This window comes from Cygnus atratus, chromosome 17 (assembly GCF_013377495.2).
Source record: "Cygnus atratus isolate AKBS03 ecotype Queensland, Australia chromosome 17, CAtr_DNAZoo_HiC_assembly, whole genome shotgun sequence".
NCBI lineage: Eukaryota > Metazoa > Chordata > Aves > Anseriformes > Anatidae > Cygnus > Cygnus atratus.
Window position 1 is genome coordinate 14,378,949 of NC_066378.1, and position 18,351 is coordinate 14,397,299.

Here is an 18,351-nt window from a genome sequence, read left to right on the forward strand (position 1 = left end):
GAAGACTTGCAGTTATTCTGATAAGTTACAGCAATTACAGTGACTCTGGAAGAAATGAAAGATTTTATCTTCTTATTTTCCCTACTTTGGTAGCTATCAAACCTAGAATTGTAGAGCCTAGGGTTTCATTACTGGATTTGTTTTTTCCCAGATCCTGGGGCGCCTAGCTCATAGATGTGCAGAGAGCTTTTCCCCTCCTCTCTCCTTGCTACGGTCCCAGCTGTCCTCACGCTCCATTGCCTGGACGTGAGGAGGGCTGCTGTGGTCGCTGGGCTGCAGTCCGGGTCACTTCTGAAGCTGGCTTCTTCCGAGGAGGGATTTAGGAGGGAAGAAAAAAGATAACATGCAACTGTTTTTAACAAGACTTTGCATTGCACTTGAAAATACTGTATTTCCTTACTGTGGTCGTTCATTTAAATTTTATTGCGTTTTCTAGCTTGTTCTTTGCCATTAAATTGGTTCTGTTTCCAGACATTAGCATAATTGCTTGTGGTAAAGTACCTTCAATTTTAGGCAAGCGTTACGCAGAATGCTGTGAGAATCAATACGGTGTGGTAATTAAAAGTCTAATCACCTTTTCCCTCTTGCTGCCGTCTCTTCGTGGTGGGGATGTGCAGGGGGCTCGGCTCCTGCCGGACCCATAGGGGCAGGCTGGGGGCTGAGATCGCCCCGCGAGCGGGCAGTCGCCCTGCTGGCCCCACTGACAGCCTCCCACTGCAGCATTCTTCATATACTGAATACAAAACTTCATCAAGCTACCTCGTTTTTTCTTTGGCGAGCGATGTGGGTGAGGACTGCTGCGTTTCGTTTTTTTTCCAGACCACAGTTCGTTCTTACGGCTCCAGTTCCTTGTTTGTTCTGGTTTTTCAGTGGCCTTTCAAATGTAAAAAAAAAAAAAAACAAAAAACAAAAAAAAACCAGGGCTTTGATCAGCTGTCTGGTGCGAGTCTGCCTGATACCGAGCAGGGAGTCATTCCTGGTGGATGCTTGGCTGGTAATAAGCCTGCTTGTGCTGGCCTTACCAGCTGCAAGCGTTTATCCTTAGTGAGCCCCTAAATCCTGGTGGGACCCGCGCTTTGCAGGTCCCGCCGCAGAAGACGGGCCCACGGTCCCTGCCACCGCCCCCAGGGAATCGCAGGGGCTTTGGCACCGAAACCTGGGCTCTGCCCTCCAGGACCAAAGCCAGGGCAGGGAACTCGGTGGCAGTCCCCCTGTGGGGATGGAGATGCCTTCTGAGTATTTGCGAAGCCAACTCTGTCCTCTCTTGGCCCCTTTTTCTGCAAAGGGGTCGCTCCCTTCCCCGGGAGGTGGCACGGCCGTTCGCAGGAATGATTCTCCAGAATGATCTTGAACTCTCTAAGAATCGCCGAATGAGTCAGAGGCCTCGGAGATAACAGAGCCACCCAGCAAAACGCTCTGGCAGTGCTTAATGGCCCAGCAGCCGGCCTGCTCCCGCAGAAGCTGCTTCCTCCCCAGCAGAAGCTTCATGGGGAAGTACAGCGTGTCTCGGAGAGGGGTGCGTAACCACCTCGAGCTGGTTCTCTTCTTACCACATCCTGTTTGCTACAACACCAGATTATGTGTTTGCTTCAGAAAAAAAAAAAAAAAAAAAGACATTTTCTGCTATCCCAGTATCTGTAATTTACATGTGGAATCTACTCGGCTTCTCGGCCGTGTTGAAATTGTATGTGAAATTCTTCGTGGGTTACGCTGCGGGGGGGCGGTGTAAAGCGCTGCTTTTGGGGCAGTTTGGGGATGAGCTGTGGAGGGTGTAGCTGCTGCACGTGTAACTGCCAAGTGTCAAACGCAGGGAATTAGGTCATCCTACCACTTTAGGATCATTGTGGTCATTGAAGTGGAATCCCTTGGAGCAAACTTCTGGCCAGTTATAGCTGGCGACTGGTTGTGGACCTTCTGGCAAATTGCACCGACGCGGCAGGTGATGGGCAGAGCTGGCAGAGGGGCACGGGGCGTCCTGCAGCCTCGGGTCCTGGCTTGGGCTCGGCCAGGGCTTCTCTTGTGACCCTTTGTAGGCTGGTGGGACACGGCACTTTGCCTGCGCCGTTCTCGGCTTCTCCTCCATTACACAGAGCTGTGGGGTTTGGGTCTGGGGAAGGATGAGAACAGAACATATTTTAGCTGTCCCAGCAGCTGGTCATGCTGCAGTATGTGCCAGTATAAGCTTTTCACCTTGTTTAGTAAATAACTCGCTGTTTCCCCCCCATGAAGCTCCTTCTAATTTCTGTTTTATTGTCTTGAAATAAAACGCTTGCAAAAAGAACTGATTGACAGAAACCTATGATTGACAAAATGAGTTTTAATTTTTTTTTCCTATGTGCCATCCGCTGTTGTATAGCAAGAAGTGATCTTAACTTTCTCTTCTGTCCCTGTAAATTGGCAGGCTCCAAGCTGGAGGTCTTCTCAGCCCTGGGCGAGCGCTCCACGTTCTGTGTCAGTGCTGCTTCCTGCACATCCCGCTCCTGGCAGGGGCCCTCTGCATCTTATCTGCTCCCTTTGTACTGCTACAGCCAAGTACAGCCAGTGTGTATTTTGGTCGCTTTGTAGCTGAGTTTTCAGAGCAGATGAGCGTTTGGTCTATTTTAGAGTCACTTCTGCACAGACAACCTGCAACTGCGGGGAGGGACTTTTCTGCCTGCCCTCTGCGGTTAGAGGGAAATGCGCTCCTGACCGTTCTGGCTCGTGTTTCCTCCGGCTTTGTCAGTGACAACTTTCTGTTGAAAAAAAAAAAAAAAATATAGGGTGAGAACAGCTAAAGATTTTTTTTTAGTGCAATGAATCATGCTTTCTGTTGCTTGTTTCTCTAGTTAGGGACCCATCATATTTCGTTATTTCAGAATTTTGATGCTAACGATTAGATGGATCTTGAGTTAAAATCTGTTGAGAAAAACATTCTTGCTCTTCCTCTTTCTGTGGCGCAGCGTGGCAGCACGGCGCACTGCGCTCCCCGCGATGCCTAAAAATAACGGGCTGGGAAAAGTACCTCCCTGGAGCATTATTTAAGCTATTGTTTAATTTAAGCGTAAGATCTATGTGCCGTTGGCATTTTGAACTAATTAAATAGTCCTCCGAGGAAATAACAACGAAAGCAATAAAACTCGGCGGAGGGGAGAGCGAGTCGCTTGGGCTTTTGGCTGCTGGACGGGCCGGGGACGCCGCCGCCGCCCCCAGACCTCGCTCCAGGCCCTGGGCTGGGGCTGCCGGACACGAGCCCTGCGGGTCCTTGGCGGAGCCACCTGGGGAAACCAGGAGTGTTTCCAGAGCATCAAGGGGCATGCATGGGCTGCGGGAGAGCCTTGGCTGGCTGAGAGTGTCCTGGCCTCGGACTTATTCTTAATGGTGCACGCCAGGCTCGTATCGCGGAGATTATTTTACTCTGGTCTGGTTTATTGATATTAAATAATGGGCAGCCATGTAATAGGGAAAACAGTTATGCGCTTGGCAGGGGTTTCTGCAAGAGCGAGAAGGCAGGTTGTTTATGCAAGTGGTTTTCTTCTGGGGTTCCGTTTCGGGCCTGGAGAGGACAGCCACCGCGCAGAAGTGGGCTCCATCAAAATCAGGAAGTAGCTGGGCGAACAAAAAAGGGATATTTAAAATACTGTTAAGACCGATCTTCTTCTTTCTGCTGTTACTTCTTATTTTCAATTCAAGTTTAGACTAAAACCTGGATTGTGGATGGTCTGCAGGATTCTTTTATGAGCCTGTTGAGCACATGCTTTCCTTGGACAGTTCATGTGATCGGTTAAAAGCAACGCAAAATCCAAACCGCAAGTAAATATCGGAAACCGAGCGATTGTAAACCGAAACAGAAACTATCCATGTAAGATGTTTCACACTGGAGCTGTTCTTTCGCAGCGATACTCCACTGGCATCGGACTGGAGCATGAATGCTAAGGGAGAGAAAGCGCACGCTCACAGCCTTGCTGCAAGCCCCTCTGCTTTGCTGCATGAGTTTTCTTCACAGAATTAGTGTTGGGTTTAAGATCTAGTTTCTATCTCATAATTTAAATGTTACTGGAAGCTGCATTTCTCTCGGCATACTTTTTGTTTTATTTTATTGTAAAATAAATACGACACTTGCAGGACTTATGTTGAAGATCGTTGAGAGGGATATTGATGAAGCTTCCTGCTGCAGACTTTATTTGCATTTTGCCTGCAGGCAGAGGTGTCTGCCTTGTGTGTCGGGGACAAATAGTATCCAAAGTCACTATAAAAAATGTATGTGTTTGTTTTTCTGTTTCTTCTGATCATAAATAATTGAGCATTTCTTTGTTGGGATGCAGCCTGATACGCTCCCATGTCTTCCTTTTTGGAGGTGTTGAAGACACTCAGTTGTCTGATTCTTGGTGGAACTGTAGATTAAGTTAGAGCTTTAAAATAGAAAAAAAAATATAGTCCTCTGGAACTTCACGTAATAGATGATGTACACATGCTGATATGTATTAACATTTATATACAGTACAGTTCTGGGAAAATTATAGCCATGGGGCAAACCAGGCTTCATCTCAGGAGAGCAGTGCAATTACACAGTTTTGGGGTTTGGTTATTAAGAATTCTAAGCGCTCTAGGAACTTTGAACTCCAGAAGTAGCGTTGTAGGAGACAGGTGACGAGTGTAATATGTATATATATGGATGTGGATATATATAGATGACAAATTATAAGTTATCTGAGTTTTCACTTGGATGTTCAGAGTTTTCAGCAAAAATGTGTATCAGAGAGTAAACCCCAAGCTGGTAGGGAGGCGTCTGCAGGGCACCGGCCTCCGTTGAAGACCCACGCGGAGAGCTTCAAACTCGGATGTTACAAACCCATCCATGTGGGTTGCTTCCACACCAAAGATAGTGTTTTCTAAATACCTTTTTTTCTATTCGCTTGCCCTCACTTAAGCTTCCATAGCCCCCTTCTGATCCTATTTGTGCAGAACGTGGTGACACTGCACAACCTCGATTTCCCTCCCCCCTGCAATTTCTCAGTCAATCAGAAGCAGTTGCACTCCTGTGGAGTTTTTATCCATGTGTCTTGAAACAATTCACAGACTAATTAAGCCTCAGAACACCACTGTGAAATAGGTAAATATTAGTTTTCCACATCTTTAACGTGGCATAATAACAACTTTAATGAGATTTACCTGCATAGCTCTGTACAAATAATGAAGCAGGTTCTCTGGTCCTGCCAGCAATACTCATTCATCTCAGCGGGATAACTCATTAGTAAGGGGAGAAAAGCTCGGGTACCAAGAGTACAGTAAGTAGAATATAAATTACTGAGGCTGTTAAGTTTTCTAACTTTCAGCAGTGGTTTTAAGAGTTACAGCAGTCAGAAAGTTGCAGAGCAGACACACAGGAGAGCTGTGGCCATCGGTTGCCTTAGGAATTCATTTGCGGATCAGGGAACAGACACAGGTATTTGCTGTAAGCCTTTCAAATGCTTTCATGGTTCCATACGAATATCTGCCCTATAAAAGAACGGTGTGTAGTACAGCTTGCAGCCCCCAGGGAATTCGTCCAGAGCTGCGAGGTTCTTGCTGCAGGACGTCACTGGTGCAGTGTCAGGGGTGAGTAATGAGCACCGCCGGACCTCCGAATCCTCAGGCTGGAGGGGAGCAGCACAGTAACCTTATAGGGTAGTTGCTTCTCTGTTTCCTGGCCCGTTTCCACTGACAGCGTTATGTCCAGCCAGTGCCGCCGAAATACCCTGCTCTGCGATGCACGCCTGTCTGGGTGCTGGGTAGCTGGGGTCAGACACGCACGGAGCGCTTCTGAACGTTTCTAGGTGCTTCTGTCAATAACTTCTTTGATTCGAAGGGGAAGGTCTGCAGAGAAGGAGAGCCATCTGTTTCTGGCCCCCCAGCTCTCAGCAGCTTTCTTCTCTCCGAGTGCACGGGGCGAAGCCGAGGAAGGCTCTGAAATTCATGCAGGAGTCATCTGCGCCCTGTCACTGTTGTTTCAGTGGCTTTGCTCCTCCTTACCTCACTAAGCGCTGTCTGTATTTACTAACTAAATACCACTGGTTTGGTGTTTTGATATCAGCCACGGTGTAAGTCCTCCTACATGTTGTTGTGGAACAGTTGGGTGCTTTACAGTGGTTAAGGTCCTGAACAGGGCTTGCTAAGGGGAACACTGGCACCCGAGACCGGACAAAACCCTTTTGCTCTTGTTGTTCCGTATTATTTTATGCTACGGTTATTCCATGTCTTCATTAAATGATCACCCCTCCCTCAAGAAGAACCCCACCTGTGTAGGCCCCTTCTCAGAAGCAGAAGCCCACCCCCAGCCTGCTTTGTGTGTTAAATAATTCACAGCGGCGATCGGGGCATGGCTTAGGACGCTTCAGAAGAAGCGGTGTGCTTTTCGGTAGCAAGGGGCTATTGACTTGCATTGCCTACAGCATGGTTAAAAGTTGTATCACGGAAAAATATTGATCAAGAAAATAGCTGTCACGTCCTTCACAGGGACTGAGTATTCTTGTGATGTGGGGAAGGAACTGATAAATAACAACAACCACGACATTTTAAAGCCGCTAATACTTGTTAGCCTGCTAATAGCTTGCTGGTAGCTGATAATACCACATACTTGTGAAAGTGGTGGGAGTTTCTTATATTTACAAGTGAAAAAAGAACAAAACTCAAGTCCTCTGTTTCTTGATGAGCTCTAGTAAAGGAATTGAAGCACGGTCTTTGTAACAACTGACTGCTTGAAACGAAATGCTTCAATGCTGTATTTCATGGTCCTGTTAAAAATCAGAATGTTTTTACATATCTTTGCTTAGGGATATTAGTTTGCAGTCTTATAGAGACACTTGTTGTTACGTGCAGCCATATTTTGTCCCCCACCTCTGATGTGTTCAATGCCTTTGATACCCCACTTCCAATGTATGTGTCGGTCTCCTTTTGTCAGCTGGGATTCTGTGTGCTGGGGAGACCGGAGCATGAAACAGATGTACTAAATGTGGCTCAGAGGTAGGTTCTGCCCATTCTGTTCTTTTCTTGGCTTTGAAAAGTGATCTTTTGTATGCTCAAAAATTCAGAGGTGCATTTCACAAAGCTCTTACCAAGATGATGTGTGCCTTTTTTTTCTTTAATTGAGGCAAAGATCAGAGGCAATTGCAGCGAGTGAAGCATAGACATCAGTTTTTTAGAATGATTTTACATCTGTGTGTTAAAAATAAAGCATCTTCCCCTTTTCCTTAAAATCCCTTTTATCATTTGAATTGGCGTGCCACCACTTGACATCCTGACAGCTGCTGGTCCTGCCCTTTGGAAGTGCTGAGCTCGGGGCTGCTGCCAGGAGGCGAAGGCAGTCTGCGGCGGCCTCATTTGAAACGCAGATTCTGCAATCCACCTCGAGTGCTGCGCTCCGACCTGCTCTGCTGGGGTTGAAGCAGAATAAGAACTGAATGCTCCCAATAAGTTGCTGTATTAGCGCTTCAAGAGCCTCTACCTTGTAAGCCAATATTGACAGAGGTTTGACAGCCTGGGAATACTCCTCAGTGTCTGAAATGGGCGTGCTGGAGGGATAGCAAGGCGGTGCTGAACTCAAGCAGGATTTAAGGCCATTGGAAAACATGCCCAGAAGTAAGGATAGTCTTTAGAGACACTTGAAACTTTTTAGGCAAAATTTATTTTTGTATAATGATTTTTGAAGTTATTAAACAAGCTACCTGGCAACTTGCAGACTAATTTCAGCTCGGTTAGCTTCTGTTCTAGGAAAATTGTTCTGTGCTCGTCACCATTGTATGCAAGTGCTGTCTTGTAAAATATAATTTGTTCTTTTACCCTGCTTTTTATGCGGAGTTATGTTTTAATTTATGATCTATTATTTTTAATGAAAAGTGAATGTACACTAGGCTCTAATAGAAAAAACAGGTTAAAGGCAAATAGCTCATAATTGGAAAGAATAGTAGAGAAATCTGTGGTGCCTTCTGGGCTGTGAGATTTTTTTGTGGCTTTGTACCTAGCCAAAGCTGTGATTCCTACGCAGATGAGTTTTCCTGGGTAGTAGCAAGCCTCTTTGTTCCTGAACAAGGAAATCGTTGGTTGTCTCAATTCTGGAGCTTTTAGGTGGTCTTAATTATCCTGTGCTATGGCAACTGAGCGCAGGTACCACACAGAACAAGATTTTGAACTTGACTGGATCTTCTGTAACAACTGCGGGCTGGTTCGAGTCACTGTTTTTGTGTGCTTTGATAATAGACCCCTGTCCCTAACTTTCTGTGTCTGAAACCCAGATCTGGTGCTGGAACTGATGGTGGGCTGGTTGCATTATTTGAGACAAACTGAAAAGTCCACCCGGGGCTAAAGGACGAGCTGGTGATTGCCAGCAGGAGGGCCTGGCGTGGTGCTGGGCAGCGGCTGGAGCACGGCTCTTACCCGGCGGGTCCGCATCGTGGCCTTGGGGCGTAACAGGGACCTGCTGCCAGCTGAAGGCGATTTCAGGTGGTTACAAAACAAATAAACATGCAACACTTTTGCTGCGTTAGTTGGGTTTCGCCGTTACTGCATGCTGCCCTGCGCTGGGTGCCCTTGGCAGTCATGTCGCGGGGCTCTGGCCCTCTGGTCACCTTCCTCTGGCTCCTTGGGTCTGCTGTGCAAATTCAGCCAAACGACAATGATCAGGAGGGGTCTCGGAGGGACTCAAGGGAGGGACCTTTGTTAAGTGCCCCAAACTGGGGACAAACCTGCATGTTGCACGCCGCAAAGAAGAGAGCGGCCGTGTGTGCTCCCCGGGAGGCTGTCGAGAAGGCTTGGGTGGGAGCTGCTCCTGCCAGGGCTGGGAGCCGGCGGGCAGCGAGCCCTTGCCGAGCGCGGTGCACGTGTCACTGCCCGTTTGTTTTTCATTATGCTGTATTTATACACAGCACGTTTAGCTAGGATTTGGGAACAGCTCGGTATTTTTGTTTTCTAATTTGCAAGTTTGCTTACTAGAAAGAGTCTACATCAGCGCTTTGGACCACGTTCAGGTCCGCTGCAAATAGATGCAGCTTCCTTGCAGTCAGTGGCGTTGTGAATACTTACATCAGGGCTAAATGTACCTATTTTTAGCCCCGCTGTCCTACCTAGTCACTTCTGTTTGTTTTAATAAGATTTTTGTTTACTCCTGTTAAAAGGGTATTTGAATCAGATGCTAATGAAATTCCAGCTAGGATTAGATAAGTAGTTTTTTCCAAGGCTGCTTTATTACAGAGTTCCTCATTAATCTTATTATTCTGTGCTCTCAATTAATTGACATTCTGGTGAAGATCAGGGATGCAGAGGTGACCTTTAGACCGTGGCAAACGGCAGAAGCTGGAACGAGCCCTCGGGCAGAGCAGCCCTTTGCTGGCGCTGCCGCCCTCGCTGCGAGCGCCACGGCCATCCCGGTGCCCACGGGATGTACCAGTGCACCCTGCTTTAGTAGCAGTGATAGCGGGGCAGGAAAACTACAAGCAACCGTGTAACACCGGAGGGCAGCTTTAACCCCTACCAGCCGAGAGGGCAGCATTTCCCTATTAAAACTGTAGAGGAGAGGGCTATGTTGCAGCTTCACAGTGCAAGGTTCGCGAGCCAACGCCGAGCTGCAAACCTCAGGAGCCGTCCTTATCCCTTCCTGAAAGACGTCTTGCCTGTTACCAGATTTACTGCAGATAACGGCGTCTGGCACGCTTAGCTGTACAGGATCGTCCGCAAGAAGAAAATGTGAAAAAATTGCTGTCCGGAGCCTGGGAAGGCAGATGCCTGGAGCTGGGTGGGAGCTGGGTGCTGCCTCGTTCTCACGTCTGTGTTACTGATTTCATCCATCACCTCGGTGTTACCAGAAAAAGCTTTTAAAAATATATTTATTTTTCCTTTACTACTAGCGATCTGGTTGTTGCAGAAATTATATAGTATAGAAGAAATCTTTAAAGCCAAAAGCTGTCAACATCTTTATTTCATAAGTAATTGCTGGTTCCTTTTATCTGTTACTTAACGCTATCATTTTTTTAATTCCTGCTTTCTGTTCTTATTTTTACGTGTGTAGTTAACTGTGCTTATTGTGCTTTTCGTCAGTTCTGCGTGAACTTCTTAGAACTACTGTCACTTATTCAGTGCTGCTTCTGTCAATTAGTTTTGCTATTATCTGAGAGCGACGGTTTCTGGCTAATAATTTTTCACTCAATCTCAGAACATCAGTGAAAGAAGAGATAGGTATCCTTTATGCTGCAGTGGAAGTGCAGAATCCACGGATATAATGGGAGGAGAAGCAGAAATGCTGGTAGTGTTGAGCGTGCAGCTGTCATTGGGGTTGCCTGGGCTCGGGACAGCGGGAGGACGCGGAGCGGGGCTGTGGGGACAGGCAGGAGGAGCACATTTGCGTTTGAAGTCATGCCATGAAAGAGTTTCTATTTTAAGGTCGGTTGTTCAGAAGTGATAGAAATCGGGGAATAGGGCTTCTTCCATGAAGAATTTAGCCACAGTCTGCTGAATTCTGTATAACATTTGGAGGTTCAGATTCCTCTGAGCAGTGCTCATGACTGGGTGGTGCAGGTTCGGATTCTTTTTTTCTCTATCAGTACAAATTGCTCTCCTGGCTTGGCAATCTGTTTGCTTCTAGGCTTCCCCGGAGACTTTTCCTTAATATCCCTGTCCTCCAGGCTCCACAAGGTTTCCATAAGGGTCAGGTCTGTCTTTTGCAGTCTCCGGATCCTTCTTTGTGCCTAACCGTCAGCCTCTGACCCGTTATCCCTGGAAATGAAGTTTTCTGCTGACCTCCCATCCCATCCCGTGGGTTCGTCTCCTCCAGCTGCCTCCACAGCTACGCAGCTGAGCGTGTCACAAGCTTACGGTACCCGATCCTCCTCCTGGTTTGGTTACAGCAGATCTTCCAAAAAACAGCAACCTTTCTTTGAAGGGACATGGTTCTGTGACGCAGCGCCTGTTCTGCTGCTGTCTGATGGCCCCCAAAGAAAGGCTCGGGGTTTGGGCTCGCCACTCGTGCGTGGTGACATTCGGCATTCCTTGCTTAATGAGAAGTGTGTCTTGGCAAATACTTCTTAGTGACTGTGTAACGTGCATGTGCATCTGTGTGTACTGTGTGCCTTAATATGTGTGTGTGTAAATGCTCCCAGTCGATGGGTTCTTGAAAGGAAGAAAGATCTATTTTTATGTCAACCTAGCTGTTATCAAACAGTGCTTCTTTACTGGCAATGAATTTACTTATTTTTCCTCAAAAGGTAATGGTGAGTAGCTGATACATTAACGATCTATAAAAGTTTGTAACTTCTTGTTTTGGATGTCTCTTTTTTTTTTTTTTTAACGTAGCAGTGCAATTAAAAAAAATAAATGTCTTAGTGAGAAGAGGTCTGTCTAATGCGGCCAGCGTAAGCCTGTTATTGTTCCTTGTTCCCTGTCCTATTGAACAGGGCCAAAATGTTTGGAATGGCATTGTTGAAAATTTGTGTTGCTATATTTTCACACCCCTCCCACAGTTGTCTTTGTGGGTTTATTTTGTTTGTGGGTTTGTTTGGTAAGGAGCCAGTAGCTGGGAACACGCCAGGGATTTTTCTTTCACTGCATTCATTGCTGTTTGTGCCACTCTTCAGCCTCTTAATTACCCGACTGTAATCTTCTTTGGTTCGTTGTCCAAATAAAAGTTCAGTCTATTCAGCACTATTGTGCTCTGTGCTGCTTATGTTTCGATCATGTGTAAAATAAGAGTTAATGAGTTAGGTTTAGGTCCATAAGTGGCACCGTTGCGTGCTCCAGAAATACACAGTTTCTCTTCTCGGATTCGCACCAGATCGCGTCTATGCCACGTTTCCCGTGCAGACAATGGGATGCCAGAAAATTTGTGCTCTCTAGCGAGAACAACGTGCGCGCGTTTCAGGGCAGAACGTGTCATTCTCTGGCGACGAGCGGGTCGGGGTGTGCTTGGTTTCCAGACGGGCGGCGGGGATGCTCTGGGACTCCGCGGGCACTGGTGCCCTGCTGCAGCGGGGCGGCTCGCTGGGACGTGCGGCTCGCTGCCTGCCCGGCTGCGGCGTGGCGGAGGACAGCCTCATTGAGAGCCCTGCCAGCCAAAGAGCAACGAGACAGGCGCTGAAAGCAAGCAAACAAAACAGGCACTGTCATTGCAAATGGCTGGCAGGGAATAGCAGACTGGTTTGGTTTTGTTTTTTGGAAGTACTCAATTGTTTATAAAATATTTCAAGAATGATTCTTTTTGGTGGGAGCAATTAGAAAGTTTGCAAAATCTTATAAGGGAATCTCTTAATTGGATTTCTTTCCGTATTTAGAGAAGAAAACCCAGTTTGTATGATCTTCAAAATATCATCCTAATCAGCTAAACGAGGATTGGAGTTGTCTGGCCATAATCCCTTGTTTGGTATCTAATTATCAAGGGGTCCCCAGGAAAAGAAGCTCTGCTAATAGGAAATTTAACTTGGGATCCACGTATAGCTAGAGGGGCTACCAAGAAGCCGATAAATCTTTTAATTATGCATAAATTAGACCTTTTGTTTGCCTGATCAGTGTTGCTTCTTTGTCCTCTGTGACTGATGCTTCTGAGTAGTTTGTTACTTGTTTTACTCGGGTCTCTGACAGCATCAGATGGTAGTGAGTGGAAAGAAAGGACACGATGTTTGTGGCTGGCCCTTAAATGCCCTCCTGTGTGCTGCAGCAGAGCTGCTGCATAGTGCTGAAGTGGGCTCTGTTTTTTTTAAAAGATGGTACGCTGTGGAAAACGCGAGGTTTTGTAGGTGGCTGTAGTATTCCTTAGCTGACCACACAATGATGTGCTACTTTTTTGGTAGGATAATTTTGCCATAAGTTTAAATTACAACGATGTTTAATTAAAAAAAATAAATAAATCTGTTGGGTATAACTCTGTAAGTGGGAAAGGGTGTTTTATATCTTGATTTGAAGTTTACTGAAGTGGTTCTGTTCGCTAATGCTTTTGAAACAGCCGGTTTAGACAGGGGGCTTGGAAGATACCTTGGAATAAAACGGCACTTTGCTGAACCTGAACCTGAGCTAACCGTGTTAAGCCTGCCTTCGGGAACAGAAGGGCTGCTCGCAGCGAACCTGGTCCTCGGGGTCCTTCGGGTGCTGGCCGGGAGCCCCTAGGGGTGCGCAGCGTGGGTGGAAAGCCGCGGGTCCTGCGGAGACACGGTGGGCTGTGGGCACCCACAGCGTCTCGGCGTGGGCAGCAGGATGTGGCCGGCAGCACCCAGCCCGGCCCCGGTCGCATCCTGCTGCTGCCTGGTGCTCCGGCTGGCAGCTTTATGGCCTTACCTCCAAAAGTTGGGTGCGACTTGAGTGAGCACGCAGTAGTGCTAAATAAGGGAAGGTATTGCCTGCTGAAACGGGCTGAAAGCGCGCGCAGTTACAGCTCCAGGGGGCTCGCAGATACCCCACGCAGGCAGCGGTGACAGCGGCGCCCATCTGCAGTAGAAGGAGGAGAGCAGGGGCAGCAGATACCCCTCGGCGAGCGGAAGGGCAGTGCTTCCAGGGGACAGGGCTTAAAATGCTCATAATGGAAAGTATTCATCAGCAGGCTGCAGAGGTCGTGCGTTGAAGTCCTTGCGAAGGAGCTATAAAGGTGCCGATGTAACTTACTGTGCTGTAAAATCCATTAGCGGTAATGTTAACCAGCAATTGTAAAACGAGAATGGAAAAGTAGCTGGTTTTTATCACTAAAGTAGGTGATTCTAGTTAAAAACAAACAAACAAAAAAGCCGCCATGGATAATACCGGGTTTTGCTCTGAAAAAAACCTCCAGGATCTGACGGGTGAAGAGGAATGGAATATTTCCGTGCGTTATGTAAACATCTCATAAAGTCCTCAGCAGGTGGAAATTGGAATGTGCTTAATATACCTCTGGGAGACGAGAGAGTTTTACGATCCTTTTCTGTTCAGAGTGCTGTAGACTCGCTTGATAATTAATATCCCTGAGCTGTGGCAATTAGGGATATTTACACGGGTATATACAGTCCATCAAGTTACCAGAGATTTTCTATATCCTTTTTTACAGGTTTTCATGGTAATGTTACATTTTTCTCGGGGAAAAAAAAAAACCAAACACTTTTTTTTTTTTCAGGATTTTTGCTTTTTAAAGACTATTGCATGAATGAAATCGATGAAGCTGTCCCTCAGCTGAAGTTTTACGAAGAGGTAAGCTGCCTTTGGCTGAGTTGCGGGGCTGGGAGGGAGGCAGGGAGGCTGCGGGAGCCGTCCCGCTGCTCGCAGGGCAGGAGGGGCACACGAGGCCGCACCGTGCGCTGGGCTGTTCCAGCTTTACGGTGGGATGGTCGATTTGCAAGAGACAATGTCGTGTATGGTAACACTGGGAAAGGAGCAGAACTATCATTCTAAGCAAGTACAAGAGACTTACAAGTAGTAAGCTAACTATTGCATCCACTTGATATGTCCAGCTTATGTTACGAGAGTGGTGCAGGTGATTTTTTTGTCTTCTTATTGGGCAAATAGTCAAGATTCAGAAAATGGAGTATTTGCAGGAAAAAATTGCTTAACTTCCGGCAGTGGTTTTATCTGCATATTCTGCAACTTTGTCTTTTTATTAAACACAAGTTAGCAAGGCGTTTTAAGAGCTACTGCTCGAGTTTTTAGAGCAGAATCGGTGCAGTCGGACTGGACCTACCAAAGCCTTCCCCATGCCCAGCCACAGGGTGCCTCTTTCTTCGTAGCATCTCTCCGGATGGAGGATGATGCCCTGCTGTCTGGAGCCGATTTTGAGAGGCTTCCGGGGCTTGTAGAGAAGGCAACGGGACTGGAGTGCACTCTCAGGTGCTTCACGCCTTCTTCTGGCATCCTTTGGTGCCTAGAAAAGACAGCAAACTACAGCTGCCCGTGGCATTGCTCGAGGGGGCTGGTGCTAGCTCCTGGCGTTTCTTGGGCATCCTCCTGGCAGCACAAACGCCCTGTCGAGTCCTGCAGGTGGGAGAGGGCACCTCCGAGGAGCGACCTGCCGGGTGCCCGAGGCAGGCGCGAGTGCCGGAGGCGGTGCTGCAGCAGGGCACGGGGAGGGCTCGTGGCACCTCTCGGGGGGCGCGCAGGGCACCAGTGGAGTCCTCCCGCCCCATTCCCGCCCCGCTGGCTCTGTGGCACGCGCAGCGCAGGGCTGTCGCTAATCCTATCGCAGGTGCTGGTCCTGGTTAACACACGCACGCGCGCTGTTGAAATACAGCCTGTATCGCTCCGTATTAATTAGAAGTGCTGCCTGAGATAACCTTTTGTCTGGATTACTATCAAGCTGATGAGTTTAAAATACCTCTTGCTAGTGGGCTAACAGCACAAAATAGGGTAAGCTGGTATCAGTTTGGAGATAAATCCTTAGCGATACGCTGTTCCCCCACTCAAATTAGATACTTGCTTTCAGTAAAGGGGGATTTTTTTTTTCCTTCGTTTCCATCTTTTTATACGCTGAAGGTATCACTGTCATAAGTAATCAAAAAGGCAAGTTGTAACAGATTGTTTAGCAAGATATTTTTAGCTACCTCTTTATCTCTGAAACAATTTGAAATTGTATTTTTAGGTTATTAGCAAAGTGTTGCCTAAAAAGATTTTAAATGCTTTGTCATGCACTTTTAGAAAAATCCCATTAAAGATATTTAAAGAGAGGTTCATTGTGTTTTCTACTGTGACATACTGGATTCAGAAGCTTTTTTTTTTTAATATATTTGATTTACTTACTGCATTTATTACATGTAAAATAATTTGAGTACATTGCTACATTAAAAATCACTTGATGGAGAAGGGCTCCGTACTCCAGGGATTTCACATTACTGCAGCTTAAGTCACGATCAGGCATTTAAGTGGATGAGTGATTCATCCAGATCGGTTTCAAAGAAAACGAAAAAAAAAAAGGGCTTCAAGGTGCTTGAAAACTAACACGTTCTGATTTCAGAAGATACTTTGTCAGATGCTTTTTGAAGGTGAGCTGAAGTTCACTGGGGAGGCGCTGAAATCCGCGATGGCACTGTGCGGTACCTCTGGGTTGAGAGATGCCGAGGGAGCTGCAGCGAGCAGAGGCAGCTTGTGCTTGTGAAACCTGACGGCGTCAGCGTGGCCGCGGGGTGCCGTTAGGTGCCGTTAGGTGCCGTTGGCTTAAAGCTGAATTCTGGAGGGCAGCAGGTTGCGTTCACATGAAATGCATCAGGGTTTCTCCGGTACTTTTAATTATTTTGAGGCGCTGCATTAATTAAAAAAAAAAAACATTTCTTTGGCAAAGATGTTTTGAATCATTTTAATTATAAAACGATCCCAAGGGGGAAGTAGTCACAGATGGCGAATTGTGGTAGAACTGTTGGCTTATCGTTGTCAGCAAACAAGAGGACTACAGCTGGAAAAATACTGGCTTAATTACGGTGTTCCACCTTCAAAGATAGATCGCTCTGAGTTTGTCACGTGGAGACCTGTTCAAGAGCTCATCCTGTAAGTGGAGCAGCTTCTGAATGATAGAACAACAACAACAACAACAAATGTTTATTGTGAAATGGAGGCAGAACACTTTTTTTAAATCCTTACTGACCCTAGGAAACCCTGGCACCGGGGAGCGTGACGGTGTCCCAGCCGCCTTACTCTGCGAGCTGGCCCCGTGGGACCGCTGCTGCTTCCCACGGGCGCGCTGAGTGCTCGTCACACCTGCAGAATCCTGGTGTATGTTGTGAAGTCATCTTTCTCACCACACGCAGGGTTCAGGTGCAACCCGTGGCTGAGCTGCGGGAGGCCCTGAAGCACACTTTGTCTGCTCTCGGACATCGGCACCGAGCGTGCCGTGGGCACCTGGAGCAGGGCGCAGCTGGGAAGGGCTCGTCCTGCTCTGCGGTGGACATTCAGAGCATCGAGCGAAATAATCTGAGAAAGGGTCAACGCTCCCGAGTGTTACAGGGCAAGGCCAGTGCCCTCCATCCGCGAGCTGAGCAGTGGGAAGAAGACCTGCGGTGGTGCTGCTGTGTCTGCTCGGCCCAGCTGCGCAGGGGCGTGCGGGGCAAACACTAAGCGGGGGGAACTCACTGCTGCAGCACGGCCCTTCTCAGGTGGAGAACACAGAGCTTCGTGGGAGTTTTAGGCAAATGAGTTTCCTTGCATAAAAAAAAAGAATTAGGAGGGAAATCTAACGTCACTCGTAACTATGGTATTGCGCGTGGCTTTTCCTTATGAGTTTCACCTAAGAAGACAATAAAGTGAAATAAAACTTCAGCCAAAGCAAAGTCCTGTTTTTACCAAATGAGCGAAAAGCATTAAAAATGTGCTCATCTGATGGCTCCTTCTCTCTGGTATTGCAGATAAAAGAATATGAGAAACTGGATTCTGAGGATGAGCGTTTGACCAGAAGTCGGCAGATTTACGACACTTACATCATGAAAGAGCTCCTGTCCTGTTCACATGTGCGTATCCCCAAATTTCACACTGCCGTTTGCCTGGCTGGAGTAGCTTGACAGCAATGAAAATGCAAAATAACTGCTAGTTCATTCAGAAAACAATTAAAACTGCTGCAGAATGGATTGTTTCTGCAGGTGCTAGTAATGCTGTGGATTTCAGTTTGAAGCCCGTGGATCTGGGTTTGGCTGAATTCAGCGTGGGTTTTCGTTGTTTTTTTTTCAGCAATGAAGTGTAAAGTGGTGGTGTGTGCCACCAAGTTTGCTTAACCTTGGTGGTACACAAAGGAACTAGTTGGAGATTTGTATTTCTTTAAACTAAACCTCTATTGTAAAATATGGTAAAATGAGTGCAGACAGTTTGTGGGTGTAGGTGTGTGTGTGTATGCGCACTTAGCGTGCATTAACCTGTCCCTCCCAACCCACAACATCCCTGTGCCCCCCAAAGCTCGAAGAAATGTGAGCTGCGAGGCTCTGCAGAGCAGTGGAGCTGTTGATCTCCGATATCCCTGAAAGCTCAGAGCAAAGTTTTATATTGTGTCTAAAACCGATCACACAAGAGCTTTTTCTCTTTGAATTTGTTTGATAAGCAGTCTTTCACGCTGAACTAGAGACAATGCACTTTTTAGCTGCAATATGGCAAGTTAAAGACATGGGGCTGTGTTGTGACAGATCCAGCTTTGACAGAGTCAATGAAAGCATGCATTTCCTCCAGCTGAAGCCTTGGCCCACTGAGCTGTATTTAACACTTCGACTTGCTCTTATCTAAAAGACAAATTTGCAGTGTGTGTTACTCTAGTCGCGTGGTTTCTTTGGATGAAGGGTTTAAGCAGTACTGTTGTTAAGCATGCATTTTTGTCTCTGTAGTAGTGAAAAGTCCACCTCATCTCTTTTATCTAGAACTGTCCCTGTATTTGTTTTTTTTCTTTTTTAATGGATTTGTCAAAATAGCATCATTTAGCCTTTTCTCTTCTCCTTT

The 18,351-nt window shown here is 47.0% G+C and overlaps 1 protein-coding gene across 1 annotated transcript in view; it reads left to right on the forward strand.

Annotated features, from left to right (window-relative positions):
* GRK3 (G protein-coupled receptor kinase 3) overlaps positions 1-18,351 on the forward strand; it is a 70,340-nt gene that overhangs the window by 18,682 nt on the left and 33,307 nt on the right. The window contains exons 3-4 of the mRNA XM_035565801.2: positions 14,072-14,145; positions 17,280-17,381. Coding sequence (XP_035421694.1) covers positions 14,072-14,145; positions 17,280-17,381 — 176 coding nt within the window. The remainder of the gene's footprint in view (positions 1-14,071; positions 14,146-17,279; positions 17,382-18,351) is intronic.